The 20,989-nt window shown below is 39.6% G+C and overlaps 1 protein-coding gene across 1 annotated transcript; it reads left to right on the top strand.

Annotated features, from left to right (window-relative positions):
- The first annotated feature begins 6,682 nt into the window (after window positions 1–6,682).
- LOC146004356 (dopamine receptor 2-like) lies at window positions 6,683–8,542 on the top strand. The gene has a single exon (XM_083143145.1). It carries the CDS (start codon window positions 7,106–7,108, stop codon window positions 8,540–8,542), a length of 1,437 nt encoding a protein of 478 aa, XP_082999271.1. The 5' UTR covers window positions 6,683–7,105.
- Window positions 8,543–20,989: the final 12,447 nt, after the last annotated feature.

Below are 20,989 nucleotides of genomic sequence, written 5' to 3' on the forward strand. Positions count from 1 at the left end.
ATTTTTTCACATAGTATTTCAGATGCTTGCGGGAAGAACATGTGATCTTTGTTTCACCACGAAATCTTCCATACTAGTCATAAAAGAAAGAAAATGCACCGGTATTAACAAAACTACCACTTCAGCGCCATCTGTACGGAGCAGTTTGAACATGACGGAGACCTTATATTTTCTGTTATTTACTTATATCCCTTCAATCGTAACAGAAATATAAGGTTCACATGTTCTAGTGAATAAAACAATCTTTTATATCGGAAAATTTCTTCCTTACCGAATTTATATTAGCTGTACGGTTACCCTTAGAAATTTGGGTCTATGCTTTAGCATGGCTTTAGAACCCCCTTAAATTTAATACTCAATCCTACCACCAAAATTTCCATGCTAATTTTAGACAGCATTGCCTCCTTCAAAAAAATTAATTCTCAGTCTCCACACCAGAATTTCCGCAACAGTCTAAGCTCTAAGACATTAGTAATACACAATTGGATACCCCCTCAATTTAATGTCCAATCCCCATCTAACTAAAATACCAGCCATAATGTAAGACCTAGAGTTGGATACTGCCCCCCCACGTTTAATTCAGAATCCCCCACAGAACCCTCGTGTCAATTAAGGCCTAATATGTAAGAGTTGGATATTTCCCCCCCCTTTCGATAATACCCTTAAACACTTCCTTTTTAATCTTTATCTGTATTTCTTTTATCTTTCCATGTTCTTTAATTTTGTTTCTCTTTCTTTTTCTTTACCATTTCCTTCTGCTTTTCCTTTTTATCTCTTCTTCAATTTGGCAACATCGCTTTCCTACTCCAGTTTGTTTGCTTCTACTTCAAGAGAAAACTGCCCGCTTGGGTGTTTCTTTTAACAAAGAGTACCGCTCCCTTTGTTAACCGATGGGAATATAATGAACGCGCGGACGTGACGCTTCCATTGAATGAAAAGTCCTTCACAGTGACAAGGCTAATGTTTATGTTCATAAGGAAACTTTCTTAGAGCACAGATCAGGTGAGATAACTTACCGCAATGCAGTGTAATAGGTTTACGGTTTTGAATTATTTTGGGTAGGGATATAATGTAGACACAAAGGAACACGTTCTGTTTAAGGAAAAAATGCTTTGAGCAGTGGTACGTCTAGTCTGTGAAATTATTTGAGGCAACAACTCGGAAAAAAAATGATCTAGTGGGTACTGCACTCCTCCCAATTTTTGGGGGGCTACAATATATTCCTATACCTCCCCTCCGTTCCTACGCCAATGTTTCACAGATAACAGCGGACGAAGTAAGGGCGTCCGCAGAGGGGTCCGCTTGCCCTCCCATAAGATATCACCGAAAACTTTATAAACTTGAATGGTGGAATTAAAAAAGAAAGATTGATGAAAGACTGCGATCAAAGACAGTAGATTAAAAGAAAAGTACAGAAAGTCAAGGAACTGTTAATGAACGAAGGTGATAGTTTCTGTTCAAATGGTGGACTCGAGTCTGAACTTGAGAACAACGTCAATCTATTTTTAATTCAGTTTCAAGTTTATGTTTGGTAATAATAATAATAATAGAAGAAAAAATTTGAGTTTTTATGGAGGGCAAAATATGAAATTTTACTCTTCCTCAGTGCTCGAAATGGAAATTCCTAGTTTGGTGCCGTGGGATGCTTGTATGGATCAACATGGAGAAAATGCAGTGGGTAGGCGGATGCCTACGCAAATTATTCTAGTGAGGGGCTGCTTTATGAGAATGTTCTTAACTGGGGCATAGCATTTCTTAGGCTCCCCCTCAGTTTGAACTTTGCTCCCCCCTCTGAAAAATAAAAATTCTGCGGGCCGCCTTGTGGCAAAGTGTCCATCACCATATTTATTCACTCAGTTTTGGGACTGTATTAAATAGAAGCATTTTCTGTAGTATTTTATCTGGAAATGCATATTCAAGTATAAATGCCATTAAATATAGGCTCTTTGTGAGTGTTCCTTCATCAATTTCATCATATCATCACTTTTCACCGTCGCGATTGGTCAAAAGTAGCAGAAAGGTTACGCCAAGTGTATTATTACACATACCAATATTGGCTGAAAAAACTGAAATCCCACTGATTGTGTAGACAAAATTTGGATACTTTTTTTCGTTTGAGCCGGAAACTAATCATAGATTAGCCAATTTATCTATCTGTGTGTGTGTGTGTGCACGCGCGCGCGTGTAAAATTATAATTGTACTTTGATGACAGTGGTTTTGGGTTCGAATCCTGGCTTGGGCACGGATATTTTTGGTGAGTTTCCCTTCATTTATTTCATTATATCATCACTCATCTTCATCTTCTCGATTAGTCAAAAGTGGCAGAAAAGTGAAAAATATTAAGCCCAATAAATCAGTCAATCTAATTTGACATTGCAATTTTTCATTTCATACATAGGTAATTATAGATATAATGTATGAAGTTCTTTCGGGGCTGTGGGCTTCCCCGATGGCGCAGTGGTAGCGTCATCGCCTTGTAATCAAGGGATCCCGGGTTCGATACCCGGTGGTGGCACACCGGATCCCACATTAAACTGTAGGTCCAGTCCCGATTAGCCTTGCTGTGCATAGAGTGAACTTAAAACACAAACTGAATCAATCTTTCGTGGTTGCAAAATAAACAAATTAGAATAGTAAATTGCTTTTTAGAATTTCTGTAGCTGGCCTTCGTGGTGTAGTGGTTACGAAGCCACATGTCTCAGGTTTGAATCCTGGTTCAGGCATGGATGTTTCATTGCGTTTATCCCAACATCCATTTTATGAGTTCATCTTCGTCGGAAAATAACTGAAATTGAAACGAGGAGATACTGTAGCTGTTATTGCCCTCAAATGATGGTGTTTTTTTAAATATTAAAATTTTCTCCTTGATAGAAATTTGCTCAATGTCTTGCCATCTTGTCCGTTTTTTGTACTTGAAGAATAAGGAACGTGGTAGGCAGAGGAGGATTTTGAGTTTTATGTAAAGTCTATCTTATGCAGAGAAAGACTAATCGGGAGTGGGCCTACAGTTTAAAGGGATCCGAACCACTATGTGCCTTCACCGGGTATCGAACCCAGGGTAGGGGAGCAGGGAGCGAATTATCATGGGATATCCGCACAACACCTAAGGATTCCCAACAACAAAGATGTTTCTCTACACCCTCCTACAAAAAGCAATGTAATAGTCGCATTTTAAGTAAGAGTTTTAGATAAGGGGACATTTGCCCGTCTACATTCAAGGGTGCAAAATGGCCTAAAGGGCCGACGCATCCAAAAATTTTAATTCAATCGGTCAATCAAAGTATATTAACTTTCGTGCTTTCAAGCACTCTGAGTATTATTACTAATATGTCATCGCGCTGTTCTGAAACTGACACTATGCTACCAATTCCTTCATCAATATACACTCAACTTATCAGGAAATGCTATTATTGGCTAAAAAGGAGTAAAAAGTATGAAATTAAACATTAAATACTTGCACGAACGCTGTTTTCACAACTTCATATGTTGAATTCAAACAATTATTCAAGGAATTTAAGCATTACTTCCATAAAAAGTGCTAATTTTCTTGTAGAACAAGACCTCTAGACCAGAGGTCTAGTATGCACCGCGGCGATCTGGGGTTAGTGGGTGCAAGTGTTAGATAGCTCTACATTCTGGGCGCCGCGGAAAGAATCTTGAAAAGCTAAGGGCGCCGTGAAACGATAAAGTTTGGGAACCCCTGCTCTAGAGCAGTGGTTTCCAACTTCAAAAGGTCCGAGGGCCAAAATTATATCCAGCAGTTGATTGGCGGGCCGCATTTTTTTTTGGGGGGGGGGGATTAAAAATTACAAAAATTTTAACTACTGAACTGAAAATGTAGTACTTTCGCATGACCTAAATTTCTAAAACGAGGCAATAAAACAATGGAATCACAAAATCAAAATTGTATAATTACAATTTATTTCACAAAAACCCAATACTTATGGATGAATTGAAAGAAATTAAAAACACACCATACAAATAAGAATTGTTCATATTAAGTGTTCAATGTGAAAATTGAGGCCGATCTGCTTCTTTTATTAAAGTTGGAATGTCCACTTCAATTTCTGTATTTGAAAGTCTCCGAAGGTGAAGCAGTGAAGAATCTACCAATCGACTTCTGTAGCGGTTCTTGATTAACTTCATTGAAGAAAAAACCCTTTCACACGTGTATGTGCTGCCGAACATCGATGTCGTTTTTCGCCCAAAACTACGAAGGTTTGGAAAGCGTTCCTTTGAAAGGTATTTGAAAATCTCTGGCCCCTTTTCTTGCCTAGTTTGAAGGAACACATCGCCTTGCAAATCACACAATTCAAGTTGGAGAGAAGCTATTTTCATTTTCAATCATACGTTTTTTGGAGATATTGCTCATTTCGATATTTGCACAAACTTGAACAATCAGTCGCAGTACAATCCGAGTTGGAACACTGGAAATCTCTTCGTACTTCGTGCGTAGTAAAACAGATCTCTATAGCGCCGCTCTTCAGTTTGTTTCTAAACACAAAGAGTGAATGAAGCATTCGCGGAAGCTGTGAAGTTCATTCCGCATAGCGAAGGGGTGGAATGAATGGTGCGAAGAGAAAGTTACGTCACTTTTGATTTTTGTGATCATCATTATTGCCTGCCAAATCAATTCTACCTGTGATATTGTCTTTCTTCACAGAGCTTTCGTTCCTTCAGTAAAAATAGAACGTATTTCAATAAAAATAAATAAAATTAATGTTTTTTGCAAACTGGCTTCGCGGGCCGCAAAAAAGGCAACGGGTGCCGCCAGTTGGAAACCCCTGCTCTAGAGCAATAAGTTTATCCAAATAGCAATAATATTAGTTGAAAATAATAAAAAATCAATAGAGCCAGCAGTGGAACAATGTTTGCTTCGAAAAAGGGTCTAGTGCGAGAAAATTAATTATTTTATATTTAGTTAATAATAATTATTTAGGGTTTTTCTCTAGTCGTCCTTACTTCTTTTTGGGGGGCTCTCCGATATAGTCGCCGCCTTGTAATCAAGGGGCCCGGGTTCGATACTCTGTGGAGGCACACAGTATTCGCATCGAACTTTAAGCTGTAGGTACAGCCCCGATTAGCCTATCTGTATGAAAAAGTTGATTTAAACAAAACTCAACCACTTCTGCTACTGCTATAACTAACAATACCTCCAAAAAGATAGTCCTTTTTCCAACTTCCTCCAAAGCAAGAAGTGTGTTTCGCAGACTGAAAGGGGGGGGGGATACGTTTTTAAAGTAATAAAGGGAAAACAGAGATGTGTACTACTACCTTAGGCATTCCTGACACCTGGAACGAACTTCGAGTCTGCATGCATTTTCTGTGCGCACGAACTCGGAAACACACACTTCCACAAGGTCTCCCAAAATTGGAATGAAACAAAACCTTCATTAGAAAAGCGTATTTTATGTTTAATGCATTTTGTGCTTGTTTAAATTCACAATTTTAATTCGAAAAGAACCTTGCCGACAATATTAAATTTTCTTCTTTCGTATTTCCCTATTGTAATTTCTATCATCGGTTTCCAGTTTGATAACCGGTGTGTCTAATCCCACGTTAAACTGCAGTTAGGTCTCGATTTCCTCTTCCTTGCATGAACTCAAAACATACTTCGTCGCACACACCAGATTTTATATATTGCATGAGGAACTTCGGTATGTTTTGTTCTAATTTAAGACAACTTTCAAATTAGCATGACCTCGAAACTAGTTTTTTTAAAAAGAATTTGCCATAAAATATTTGAAATCATAATAATGAAATGATCTTTACATGTTTTTATTGCAAAATTTCCAAAAAATAGCAATTATATTCATAAATGACCTTGAAAGTTTGAACAAAAATATCTGTAATTATAGGTACATTTTGTTGTAACTAGTCACCTGTGATGAAATTTACATTTTGATAAAAATCATATCTTATTGGAATGGGGAATATGAAGCGCATAAAAGCTGGCCGGCCTCCGTGGCGGAGTGGTTAGCACACCGCGCTACGACACCAGGGGTCTCAGGTTCGAATCCTGGCGTGTTCCTTGTGATCAATATTATCACTCATCCTCATCTTCGCGATTATCCAAAAAGTGGCAGAAAAGCGACGTAAAATAAACCAAATCAATCAAAGGCATATAAGCCAGCAGGTAACATTTCCTCTCCCATTATCTACACCTTGTCTCATCTACCTGCATTGCACACCTACAAGGAAGAAAGAAATACAGAGACAAAAACCGGGCATTAGTCAAGTTTAGCAGCAAGCCGACCTCCATAGCTCCGAAACAAACAAAAAACTGCATGCGAGTCATCCACCTTATATAATGTTATGCATGCTAAGATAAATTCTGCTTGAATGAAAAACACTTTTGTCATTGAACTGTAGGCAGCTTCCTTCATCCCGCCCTCGCCCTCTCCTCTCTCGCTCCTTCTTTCGCACGTACTGCGTACCACGCAGGCGCCGCGAGGGAGACTCAAGTGCTCCCATCTCGACCTGGGCCTACGCGGCGTTTCAGTCTGCCGCTACGTTAGCTTCGGACGAGTATCGAGTGTTTCGCCCGCTCTTGGCGCTGCAGAGCGCGTGCTTTCGTGTTTTGTTTTGACGGAAGAAAAAAAAAATAGTCGTCTTTCCTTATCTTGACTTGTTCCATCCAGCTCTTAATGGCATGTGCGTTTCACTCAGAAATGCAAGGAGAGAAATGACTCCGTTGTACCGCTGCCACGACAATTAAAAAAGTTTGTTATGGAAGCAAGTTGGGGTGCAATAGCGCTCCGTTCGTTATAGCTATGTTCAACTGTTTTGGAATTTTGAACAGTTTGGGCATGGATCTTTCTTGGAAGTGAAAGAAGTGTGTTACCCGGGTATTGTGCACAGTTATTTGAAGTTCAAATAAATATTGTACAAGGGCACAGTGATGTGGTATTGTTAAGGTCGATAAAGTATGAAAATGTGCGTGTTAAAGTTGTTGAAAGTGGGCCAAAATGTAAAAAAACGAACGGACGTGGTAGTCAGTGTCACGGTACTTGGAATCGTGTGCTAATTTAGTGTATTTTCTTGTACTTCTGCAATTCTGTCCTGGTCAGCCATGTTGAAATCTTGCTTTTAGATGGCGGCGACATGAATAGCTCATTGCAGCTTGATTCGTGGCTGGCCGGTTGGGATAACTCTTCCAATGTTCTGTGGGACCTTGATCTCTTCACTCATTCTCAGAATGAGACTTGGGGAGTGTCAGGAACAATATCCGTAGCAGGCAACGGCAGCAGAACCACGACGGCGTCCGTTTCTTCCACGGCGCCGTTGCCGTCGTGGACAGGATGGGAAGAGGACCTCCCCACAAAGCAGGCATTCCCCGAAGATCTCAACTGGACCGTGAACAATGAGTCTGCCATATTGTTCCGGTTGAACAACAGTAACATGTCGCTGGATTCGGAGCTGGATGACGCGTTGAACATTCACATGACCGGCGAACAGATCGCACTCGCGGTTGTTCTGTTCTTCTTTTGTCTCGCTACTGTGTTTGGAAACATGCTGGTCATTCTCGCCGTCATAAGGGAGCGTTACCTCCACACTGCCACCAACTACTTCATCATGTCGCTGGCCGTGGCGGATTGCCTGGTTGGGTTCGTGGTGATGCCGTTCAACGCCGTGTTCGAGTCCATGAACAAAATGTGGTTCTTCGGGGCTGATTGGTGCGACGTCTGGCACTCTCTGGACGTCCTCTTCAGCACCGCGTCCATCCTCAATCTGTGCGTCATCTCCCTGGACCGCTACTGGGCGATCACGGACCCTTTCACCTATCCGAGCAAGATGACCACGAAGAGAGCGTTCTTTCTCATCGGAGTAGTCTGGGTGTGTTCCAGCTTGATATCCTTCCCGGCGATCTTGTGGTGGCGCGCCGTCAGAATCGGAGACATGGAATCGTACAAGTGTCCCTTCACCGAAGACATCGGCTACCTTGTCTTCTCCTCCACCATTTCCTTCTACCTCCCTCTCTTCGTGATGGTCTTCACGTACTATAGGATCTACCGTGCTGCGATGGCGCAGACCAGAAGCCTCAAGATAGGGACGAAGCAGGTGTCGTACTCCGGTGGCGGCGACGTGGAGTTGACGCTGAGGATCCACCGCGGCGGTGGCGTCAACGGACGCTACCACTCGACGGCACTGCACACCTCCGAGAGCGACCTCGGCGACATGACCATGACGACCACCGCTGGGGTCCTCCACCATCACCACTCGCACCCGGAGAACGGCATCGCTCGGCACAATTCCACCCGGATGCTGTCGTCTACGAAAAACCTCAAGAACTTCTCCATAAGCAGGAAGCTGGCGAAGTTCGCAAAGGAGAAAAAGGCCGCTAAGACCCTCGGGATCGTTATGGGGGTGTTCATCGTTTGCTGGCTACCTTTCTTCGTCTTCAACCTCCTGTCCGGATTCTGCTTCCAGTGCATCCAGGAGGAGGAACTTGTTGGTGCGATTGTTACGTGGTTGGGATGGATCAACTCTGGGATGAATCCCGTCATTTACGCCTGCTGGAGTAGGGACTTCAGAAGGTGAGTAACATGTTTTCACATTACGTTACATGCACGCAATAACACGTTACATACTTTGCAGGCTGGTCTACTATACGTGATCACGTGAATCTTTAGCATTTATTTATTTATGTTTATTATATTTGCTGAAAAACAGCTGATGAGCCTTAGTACAGCAGTATGGACGTACATGCAAGGATACAAATGTTACTAATTTATAATACAAAATGTAGAGGAGCAATACAAAATACATTAAAATACAATTGAACGTTTTGTTATATTCTTTACAGGTTGTTAATGACGCTCCTTTTGTTGTTACATGATACGGTGTAGCTCGTATAGATATTTTGGAACTTGCTACGATCTACACAGTTGAATTGAATTGACTATATTACTGGGCGAGATTCAGCTGTTGCTGCTCTACCACCGAACCCCAAAAAGTACAGATCAAAATAAAGATAAGATTACAAAGAAATCCTTGGATACGTCTCTTCTGCTACTTTTGGCTAATCGCGACTTGAGAATGGGTGATATGAAACTGATGAAGGCAGACTGTCAAAGAACACTTTTTCCGGGAAGGGATTCCGGGAAGGGATTCTAATTCGTAACCCTTGACGTCGTAGCACGAGGTGATAACCACTCCGCCACGAATGTCAGCGCAAAGACATGTTTCATGACAAGAAAATACAATACGAATAAAATAATCAGACAGTAGAAACATATGTGAGCATTAAATTAGGATATAAAGGTAAGTTGAAGAGAGGAGTTAAAAAGTGATATTAAAAAATAAATTCTGACAACACAAGATTTTTTTTTGATTGTTCACATGTTGATTCATCTTGCTTCTGATCGTTGATCAATGTTTGAAGTTTTGTTGTTTATAGAATTTCGTGACTGACTTAGTGGACTCGGTAAAATTTGCGTATAAGAGTATATACCAGCTCTGTGGGTTAATTCTATTCGTAATGTAAATTTAATCCTCGTTCACATGACCTTTTACAATATTTATTCCCAGAAAAAGCTCACGTGATACCACTCGACCAGACATTTTGCCCTAGACTGCCTGTAATAATATTTAGCTTATCAGCCACACACTTCTATCTAAAAATAGTTATTAACAATTATTCCAGAGAAGATCGGGCAACGAATCTAAAACAGTAAATTAATTAACTTCAGCATTGTACAAAATAATGTGCTAGCAACAATATATGGAAAAATTGAAACGATATGCTTGTATTGACTTTGTTGCATTAATTGCCAATAATATATTGTTGATCTAATCCGTGCATATCTTGCTTCGGCGAGTTAGCAATTACGGTTTTACATTTGGCTGTTTATGCAAAGCATGCATAGTACAATTTAGATTTTTCGCATATTGTCTTGTATCATGCTGAATAAATACAGGTGAGCTCATATATTCGAAAATTGTGGGCGATATTTTTCGATATACGGGAGTGTTTCTAGTCGGTTTCAGAGAATAGTTTAAAGTTTCTTAATATATGACTGTTATATTGAGTAGAAAAAGGTAGTAGCGCTATTCCCTGAGCCAGTAGCCGCAATTGGGTGCCAAAAATAGGGGGGAAAGGACAGTTTACTTTCTCCTGGTAGTATTAAGAAACCATAGTGGGGGAGCAAAAAGTGAGCATTGCACCGTGTAACGAAGAAAGTAAGCCATAATGGAGGTGATATCATCACCACGCTCCGGCCGCTTTTACCCCGTAGGCTTGAGCAGGGACGAATTCTCCCGTAAGCCTCTTTCATATCTAGTCTGATTTCACCTATTTCATGAAATTATCCATCCTCAACGTTGCGATTTAACCAAAGAGACAGAAAGGCAACGTTACATAAAAAAAATCTATCCAAGTTACAAATATATTGTGTACGAGGGAAGAAGCCAGGAAATTTTTTTCTGCTAAGTCGGGAAATTGTGAATCGTTTGATTTTTCCCTATACACAATGGCTCGTGAACAAGTTGGTGAAATTACAAAGTCTCACTCATCGTGAACGGATGTCGAATAACGATAACGCAGTGCAAGCAGTGTGAATATACTTTTTATTGAATATTGCAACGCTTACTGTAAACAAGGTGCTGTTTTTACTCGAGAAATGGTTGATGAGGAAACTCATAAATAAGAAATCATCTCGTTGTTGGACTATTATCTTCAGTAATTAAAAGCATATCTATGTATCTTTCTTTCCTACTTAACGGGAAGAATCGTTTCGTTTTTTTTTTACATAAAGGAAGAATCCGAAATCCGAAATCTCTATTGGTGCGGTCTTAATATGTGCTAGTAACGAGTGACGTAGTATCAGAGATATTAACATGCAATGTTAATTGGATATTATCCATTGTGTAGTGCTTTTAACTATACCATACTTCACCGCATAATCGTCACATTTTGTTTTTCCAGCTCAAAAATTGGTTTATAATATTTCAATGCGTAATCGTCAGATAACGGAACCAATTATAGTCCACAGTGTTTTGCAATATTAAGTAAAGAAATTGACAAATGCCACTTAACATGAAAGTATATTCACCATTTTTACTGCAATCATTACAGTAACCAGTAACAAGACAAAAGATCATCAACATTAAATACAGTTTGATAACAGAATTTTCATCATCTTTTTTAGCGTTATGCAAAGAAAAGACCAATATACGTATAATTTCGAGATGTCTTTTTGCATTGCATAGCGGTGCAGTTACTTCGGAGAGATAAGATTAAATATCTTAAGTCCGTATTTAGCAACACTGTAATAATTTTTATCGAGTGTAATAATTCGGCTACAATGCACAAATCAATAATGTCTTAACTTTTTTCACACCGAAAAAAATATTCGCTGAACTGTCACGAAGAAATGGTGTGCGTCGATTTGAACCATTCAATTTTAACGTATACTCACGAGTATTCCGTGCATCCTAAGCTTGCATCAAAGACAGTTTAGTAACAAATGATTTGTAAGTATAGGTAATACCGGTGCAATGTTTTTTTCAGAAAAAAACTTAACTGTCGTATCCTAATTTTTTTTTTAAAGAAAAAAAGGCATAAAATGTGCGATGATTATGCGCGAATACGGTACTTATTCTAACACTGTGGTTCTAATGAACACCTCTTACTTCGAAACTGAAATCACAGGTCGATTTCTAATGTAATTACAAAGTCGATATTTTGCACATCACACCGCGAAATGGTGTCGAATTCTGGCGCATAGTGACACGGTTTTTGATTCTTAAAGTCTGTATCAAAAATGTTATTAGTTTTTTGGCTTCACGAGAGGAATAGAGAAGCATGCAAATCATAGATTCATCTCGCGTTGATATTGCTAATCCTCAGCAGCCCACAGCATCCTCATCTCATGCCATCTTCCTGCTATCTGTTTCCCGACAAATGACCCGGTGGTATTTGAATAATCCACCGCTTTCTAGCACCTCGAGATTTACTGCAACACCAACTGTCACAGTCAGGCTCTCACGAAAATCTACTTTACTCGCAATTTCTCTTTACGGACTTCAGCTGTTTTTGAAGTGGTTATTAGGTGAAAGCGTACGGCGTAAAATTGGATTTTGGAAGTTTTTTTTCGGGGTAGCTTTGTTTTTTTGTTGTTTACAGACGGAAGAAAAAGATCGACCGGAAATGCAACGTATCGATTCTCGGTATGTTGGCGCGAAGAGACGAGAATCTCAGTGTAAGGCTTAAAAATTATTTGCATCGTGTTAAATTTCGTGGCTGCGAAAACAAGGGTCGTAGGTTCGAGCTCTGCACTTGGGCATTTAATCTGTTTCATTGATTCAACATCTGCGGTTCCAAGTTTGTAAAACATTTGGTGGGCTGAAATCTGGGACTTGCCCTAAAATACCTTTTTTGTTCCTTGGTCAGAAATTGTAGGTTTTTGCGTTTAAAAACTGTTTCAGACAAATTCTGAGAGGAATTCATGCATTTTATAGTGGTTGCTTTTGTTTATTTTAGTCATAAGTGCCTACTTCGAAGATAATCGCTTTAGAGTGTCTAATCCGGGAAAATTATGAAAAATCTATGGATGTTCAGAGTTTTTTCTCTCATCCTCGTTACAAGCCCTTACCCTTCCTTCCTTTCTAAGAACTGGATACATAATACATAATTACACATTATATTCCTTTCTAGATACATACCTTCAACACGAAAATGTCGACGAATTATGTAGCCGACATCATTTTGCATAAGTTTTATGTTACATATTTTTACATATTTGCCAGGATATGACATATTTTACATATTTGCTAATTTACTTTACATAAAACAACATATTTCGACATTTTTATCGTACCTTGATCCTTTTTCCTATATTTTCGATCTCTGAAACACGATGAAGAAAATTTGTAGCTCATGTGATGTCATATTTTCTAATCAATGAGATGCATAGTGCTTACGGTCACCTAGAATTGACTGCCAAGTCGAAAGACAGGCTGAAAAAAAAAACAACTGGAACTGTTATTTGTCGAAAGATGAAGTTTCTCTCCCCTCCCCTTTATGGTTACATATTTTCGTTTCGCTTTTAGGTTTAAGCAAAGCACCTAGAAACTTGGCATCGGTGGACAAGAAAGCTACTTTCCTGTACGTAGCGAGTTACACAATATGTTCCCTTGTACAAAAAGGTACAAAACTAGCTATGTATTTTCAATCGTTTGTTCTTTCTGTAGACGCTTTTTTTTACAATTTGTTTCGAAAGTTACGAAGAGCTCTCGTACATATTTACATATTCTACAATAATTTGCGACGTGAAAAGTAATTAATAGTTGAAAGAAATTGGTTTCCTAAATATGTGCACGTTGCTGTGCTTTTTGAGTATACATTTGATACAAATTTAACAAATTCAACTTATGTCTTTAAAATTACGTTGAATATGTTAAAATAAAATAAATATCTAACAGAATTCTTGAAATTGCTTGGATACTCGAATATTATTAATATTACATATTCTATAATACTACAAATTTAGTTACACATACTTTTTATAATACGTATTTAGGTACATATTTATACACAAAATTTGTACCTTGATATTACACCAAAATCCGAGCTCTACTAATAAAGATATGACCACGAATGTTGTACCTAATATAGGGCACAGAAAAGTATCATATGTAACAAATACATAACTCAGTTAAGCTGTAAATATTCTTTAAGTGTATAATGATGAAAAATGTTGTTTTCTCAAGCGCTAAGGCTTTATTCTAAAATAAAATATAACAAGCAAATTATTGGGTGGGCTCGAGCCCCACAGGCCCATATAATTAGGCGCCACTGTTCAGCACTCATCCAAATCGTTGCGATTAATCTAGAGGTAGTAAACCAACGCGAAAAAATACAAATACGCGCCCCTCTTCGTTCATTTTACAGTTGGATGCACAAGTATTGGTTGGTAAACTGTCCAGGACTATGTTAATTAATTTTGTTGTTGCATTCTATTTGCTTTTAAGGAATTGATTATTGTTTAGACTAGTGCTGAGGTTGTCAGCAGCTTGTTTGGCGTTTTGTTTCAATTCTTGAAGGCCTTAGAGGGTAAAGCATAGAGAATATACATGGTGATGGACAATTTGCCTGATAATACTTATGGATCCCACCCTAATGCCTCCTCCCAACGCATTGTTTGATAAATATACTTTCGGGCCCATCATGTGTAAGGTGGACCTAGAGAGTTGGACAGTTCATTACCAGAACTCAATGTTTAATTTTGTAAACAGTTTTACAAATACATGCATACATATTTGAGATCTGCGTTTACTTATCATCGACACTTTGTTTAGGCACATACAAGACAGTACTGCGTACAAATTTAAGCCGTTAGTTTGGAAAGTATGTATAAATAGTATACTTATAATATGTTCACTATATTATGCATATAATAGGTTCAAAGCCTACGTTCTATTAAGTATCTCATCTACGTAGTTCGCTCCACGAAGTGACCACTGCGGGGAAAGAATCATTTTACGGAGGAAACATCTGCAAAATAGTCTAAACATTCATGAACATTCCACAGCATAGACCAAATTATCATTATTGTTTTGAGCTTGTTTACACAAGTTCAGTGGGAGAAAAAAAATCTTCCTCTCACCGACAGGCGCCAAGTGTATTTAGCACAATTTGTTTACAGTAGTGTGCGAATTAATTCTTTTTTGCTTTGTGTGTGTGTTTTGGGGGGGGTTCTTTTCCGGATTCTGGTGTAAATGGAAAATGCTTATTTGCATTGGAACCCACGCTCTTTTTTAGCGTAGATAAACCCACGTTACTGTTATTAGTACTATTAATAGTTCCAGAGGTGCCCCCAGGGTGGGAGGGGGGTGAGATGGCGCGGAACGCAACATCAATATTTGTTTTCTGGGAGGTCTTTCTTTCCTTAAAATAATATAAAATTCAACATGTATACATTTTCTAAAATATATGTAAAAAATAGTTTACTCATTGGCACCATGCTGCAATATGTGCGATGAGGCAAGGGGGGGGGAGTGGAGTGAGAATATAATTCCTTACTAATTCATTTACTTTAGATGGGTCAAAGTCACTTTGCCCACTAGGTGCACCATACATATTTAATCTTCTACATTAACTAACTAATTAACTCTCTAGCCTTCTTAAAGCCGAAGGTTCATGGCTGCAGCAACACAGGTCTTCCATCTGTCCCTATCTTGAGCAAGATCTATATACTCGTTTCCATCCCTGCCGATTTCCTTCAGGTCCATCTCAACGTTGTCCCTCCATCTTCGTCTTGGCCTTCCTACAGGTCTCTTACCATCAGGTTTCCCAACAAGAATCCTGTAAACTCTTCTTTCCTCTCCCATTCGTGCCACATGGCCTGCCCATCTAAGTCTTCTTGATTTAATCATTCTAACAAATTATGTACTTCTAAATTATGTAACCTTCTCCACTCACCTGTCTCCTCATCCCTTTTATGTCCAAATATTTTCCTAAGGATCTTATTTTCAAATACTCTTGATTTATGTTCCTCTTTCAATGTAAGGGACGAAGTTTCGCACCCATATAATACTACAGGCAAAATTACTGTTTTGTATATTTTAACTTTTATAGTTTCTTAGATATTAAACGAGAAGACAAAAGTTTATGACGAGAGAAGTAACATGCATTTCCTGAATTAAGCCTACTTTTTATTTCCTCTTTAATATAATTTTCACTTGTTAATATTACTCCTAAGTATTTGAATTTGGAAACTGGTCAAGTTATTCTTCTAGATTAAGAAAATAAAAAAGAATTGTGCTCGTGGGGCTTGGGCAGATCAAGTAAAGTGTTCAGTAAAGATAAAAGTGACTTTCAGTAATAGGATATTAGTAGTAGACCCGCCGTCGCAATTAAATACGTTTTGGAGATTACTACATGATCTGCGGAGGATGCGCCATTGGCATTGGGGAGGATGGACACTCCTGAATAGTGTATAACAAACAATAATAACTCATAATGAATCATTGATTACCTCGCATAAGTAACTTCCCTAAAGCCTAGTCTATTCTTGTTTATAAAATTTTCCACGAATTTTTACGGTATTAGTAACTTCCATGTTGTAGAGGAATTTCACTGTTTTGACTCCTTGCATGACATTTATTAATATTCTACGGGAGACGAGACTAGATTGAGAGGACTAGTCTAATCGCGAAAGGGGAAGCAGGTCAGAAACACGCACGAAACAACGCTCTAGGTTTCAGACCAGTATTTCGTTTTTATGCTTTCGGTTGGTTTGTGTATTAATCTCGCTTTCTTGTGTTTGCAATTACCGTTACAAACTATTAACATCCGCTCTTTACGTATGTTGCCGGCGACGTTACTATTTGTGAAGCTTCAATGTTGTTTCAGCAGGAGACGATTTTTCACGTGAGCTGGTTCCTGTATCCGTTACACTTGCAACCATAGTCCCTATTTGGTCAGTGGACTCGCCCAGTTAGCGCATGCGCACTTGCTTCGATGGTCGCGACTAACGCAAACGGACTGTATTGCTCTTTTAGCCAGCAGCAACAGATACTTGAAATATTATTGGGCATTTCTTGATAAGTTGGGTAAAGTTTCGCAATAGTCAGTTGTGTGAACGATTCGCACTAGAGCTCTCGCCACGAAAACAGTCCAGTCAAGGTCACACCACCCACCTACAGTGTTGCCAATGAGCAACAATTTCAACCGACGAAATCAACCGCATACGTAAACACGCGAAGATTGTCAACCTTGGAGGGCCGGCGGGTGGAGGACCCAAGGGGAAGCTCCGAATTTGACTGGACTGTTTTCGTGGCAAGAGCTAAAATGACGTTAGAAACCATTACCCATACTCTTTCATGAACAAGATGCAGTTTTAATTAAAATGCAAAAAAGAAATTGAAATATAGTTTTGAAGGAAAGGGGGAGAGAACGAAGTCACCAATTTGCGAGATTTTGAAGTGAAAATTTATTGACAGCAAGGAACCTTTGGCCGTGTCCGAAAGGTGCGAGACCGTATTTGAAGGGAACACCCTTCGACAATGTCTCAGTTCGGTCTTGAAGCATAGGACTGGAAGCGGAAATCTTTCGAATTGCACTTCGACTGCAGCGCCAAATACGATCAGTAGATCAAGGTAAGAACACATTGCCAGTCTTAATTGCTTATTGAGCTAAACTAGAATCTTCACCTTCGCCCGTTATAAACTCTTGTTTTTCACCATAGAAATCGCATACCATTTTAAAATGTTATAGTACCTACATTTTCACAGGTGAGAAAAACTACAGCTATAGAGCGATCACAAGGAAAAAGAACCTTGGACGAAAAGTCCCCGCGCAACTTTCCCTTCTTCCCTCCGCCTCGGGCCATAAGGAAGCATGGTCCACTCTCCCCCTCCCCTCCTCGCGGGAGTACGGTGCACAGAAATCTCGGGTCTGGGCAGTTTTTTTTTGCTTGTGGTTCCACTATAACATCTGGCTGACTTTCGACTTCTGTATGATTCCAAACAAGTGAACAAGCACACGAGTCTAGTAAACAAGTCTGCAATGATGCGAACTGCATACTGCGGGCTAGATTGCTCGTTTAATTGGCGCTTTCGAACTGCACTAGGTGACGTCACTTCCGATAAGACCAGTGGCGACGATTGGTTTCCAAAACCGGAGGGGGGGCATGGTTCCAAAACTGGTGGGGCAAAGACAGTATATTTTCCTTTGTAGATAAGGTTTAGCATAGTGTGGGAGCAAAAGTGGCGAAAAGGAGTGGGGCAACTCACCCCCCCCCCCAATCGCCGCCACTGGATAAGACAGTACTTCAAGCCTGCTTTTTGGACCTTTCGGACACAGCCCGAGAAGAATAGAATAGTATTATTTGTGAGCGAAATCACTGATTCAGTGATTTCAAATCAGTCAGCGCGTTGCAAGAAGGTGGATTTTAGACCTTACGGCTGATGCGAGAATTGCTGAACGACAAAGAATGTTGTTTCAGTGTATCTTTCTCGTAGATTTTCGCTCTCAGACGTTGAGTGATTTGCATGACTGCCTCGTAAACCTCGCCCCTCCTCCCAACCCATTGCCTCCACGTGCGACAGCGTTGTTTACATACATGAAGAAAGGCAAAGGATGTGTAAATATTTGACACAAATGTTTCGTGACAAAATCACCACGTTCAGTGTGGCAGTAGAATTACAAGAACACAGGAGTCGGTACCGATTGCGCAGAGACAGAAATTCAGCTCGCACGGCGGAACAAGAACCCATTGTTGAGCTCGCACACATTTTAGATTTCAGTTTAAGGGATTTGTTAGCGGTCATTTGAAATTACCATTATAGCATTGACCTATTTTTTTGTCGTCGTCTCTTTACCAATAAAAGTGACGAGTATCCAGAGCATGGATACCCAAAGAGGGTTCAGATTTAGAAGTGCACAACACACTTCACCTTCACTGCCCGGAGAGCGTGAGGACCAAGTAGATATCAGTGTTGCCACAACATGAGGGCACAATTTCCCTTTCCAAGGGGCAAAATTTTCCTTTTTGGACCAATTATTCCCTTCACCTAAGAAAATCATACAATAATAATAATAGTGGTAGTATAGCAGTAGCTGTAATTATTATTATTATTAGTGGTGGTGGAAGCAGCGGTAGTAGTATTTCCGTTGGTCCATGTCATTGTAAATAATAAAAAAAAACGTTAAATTTTTCGCATAGATGTCACTTTTATCGCTTCCTGACCAGATGTCCCAGGTTTGGATCCTGGTAAGGAATCCATTTAATCATTAATTCTCATCGTTACTATTATCCGAAGGTGCAGAAAAGCGATGTACTTCACAGAAATATAAATAGTCACAGGCTATATTCAAGGGAGTAGAAAAAAAGAACAGAAAAAATGAAAATGTGAATACGAAATTGGAACTTAACATGAACTGTAATAATGTACTCAGATGTCTTAAAATTTCCCTGAAATTGTGGCATTTTTCATCGAAATTCCCTTTTCCCTTCTGGCTAAAATTTCGGTCCGAATTTCCCTGCAAAAGGGAAATTTCCTTTCATGTGGCAACACTGGTAGAAATGTACGGTTAAAATATGTGTGAAGCTTAGGGCAAAGCTAATCCGTGTGGGTGAGGGCGAGAGAAGTGATCAAGTTAGTCAGGGCTGTCGAGCCACCTCCAACTCTGCCAGGGTTGCACACCATTTATGTCAGAATGAATGCTAAGAAAATGTATGAATTACTGTTACAGTCCGGACAAGGTATACGAAACTAGCTGGAAGGTACGATTCCAAACGCGAGAGGGGAAGCAGGTAGAACACTCACCACACCACCCTGTGGCATTTTGCTTGCATGGGTTCGCTTGTTGTGTTCATTACTGCTTTCTGTGTTGTGTTTGTGATGTCTCTTACAATTCGTAACAAACCGGTTCGAAGTGAAACAAAGAAAACTGTGACGCTTTGGTCCCGGTTGCACATTCTACAAAACGCCCTCGATATAATACACAATGCCATAAACCATTTACTTACATTTTCTTTATTATATTTATAATACTATGTATAATAATATTATTATTACTGAATACTATCCTGATTACTGCTGTAAACATTTGTGCTAATTATAATATTTACTAAGGAGATCAATTTAATTGAATGATCCAAAATAAAGTTCCTGGTTTGCAAACAAGTTTATCTACTAATGTGACGTGATGAAGACTTTCCTGATATGATCTGTTTGCTTATATGGTATATGGATGGCTATTTTTTCATTCTGTACCCTTACATAATTCGTAAATATCTCTACCTATTTTGGCGGCGATGTTACTACGTTTCAAACTTCATTGTTGTTTCCACAGCAGACGATTTTCACGGAACCTGCTTCCTGACCAAAGTTCCGTCACCCCGTCACCCCTATGAACATCTCCATTTGGCGCATGCGCACTTCCGTCCATGGTCTCAGCTAAGGCAGCCAGACAGTGTAGTATTGTCGACTTTGCAGGCTTACTGTGGATGTAGTGAACCTAAGTCGCTGGTCCCCACTCAAGTACATTACAAACATTGTTTATCGCGATCCACTAATTCCTGTATTAATGAATCTAAAAAAATGAAATTTCCATGAAAAATTATAATTGATAGCATCATAAATACCGTACAGTACATGAAACCAAACCTTTAATGTTTTGTTTCATTAATAGCTCAGGTCTTTTATTTATTCTGTCCACTAACCTCAATTTAAGTTCAGGGATGGCAATTCTGTCTTAGTGAACTTTGTACATAGTGACCAATTATCTGAATCCATAGGGGTTCGTTATAAGTGGAGTCGACTGTATTTGGAATGCATTTATTAAATAAAATTACAGGCTTGTCATACGCACGAGGTGTGACAATCTAATTCCCGGACTGGCCATGTCAAAGCAAAATTTGCTTACCGGTGCAGTAACGGCTGCTGCCACACTAGTGATTCCTTGTGAAGCTATCTTCATGAGACGCCGGAAGAAGATTCTTGGAAGAACTTGGAATTCGCGAACTATTAGAGCATAATGCGCACGGGCATTGTCATGGTGGAGAATCCACTTGTCAATTTCCGTATCCTTTTCAGCACTTCCAATTGATTGATTGATTTGGTGTTTTAAGTCCACTTTATGCACGGAAAAGCTAATCGGGACTGTACCTACAGTTTAAAGTGGGATCCGAAGGATTTGTGCCTCCACCGTGTATCGAACCCCTTGATTACGAGGCAACGACGCCCTCAGCACTTCCAAATAACAGTGTTGTTTTGCTTGTGCAGTGAATTCAAAGTGTATCATCTCCTTTTGAACAGAGAGACATGCATACATTCAAGGTCTTGATCTGCGAGAGAGACATGCATCATTTCTTCAGCCGAGGTGAACTTTCTGCTTCCCACTGCATGCTATGGCGTTTTGCTTCCGGGTCGTATTGGAAACACCATGTTTCTTCAGCGGTAATCTTCATATCAAAAATCTTTGCATTGTATAAAAGATCAGAAGAAACATGAAGCCGACGTTGTTTCTTATCCAGG

The sequence above is a fragment of the Lepisma saccharinum genome, chromosome 21 (genome assembly GCF_977018435.1).
Source record: "Lepisma saccharinum chromosome 21, izLepSacc3.1, whole genome shotgun sequence".
Taxonomy (NCBI): domain Eukaryota; kingdom Metazoa; phylum Arthropoda; class Insecta; order Zygentoma; family Lepismatidae; genus Lepisma; species Lepisma saccharinum.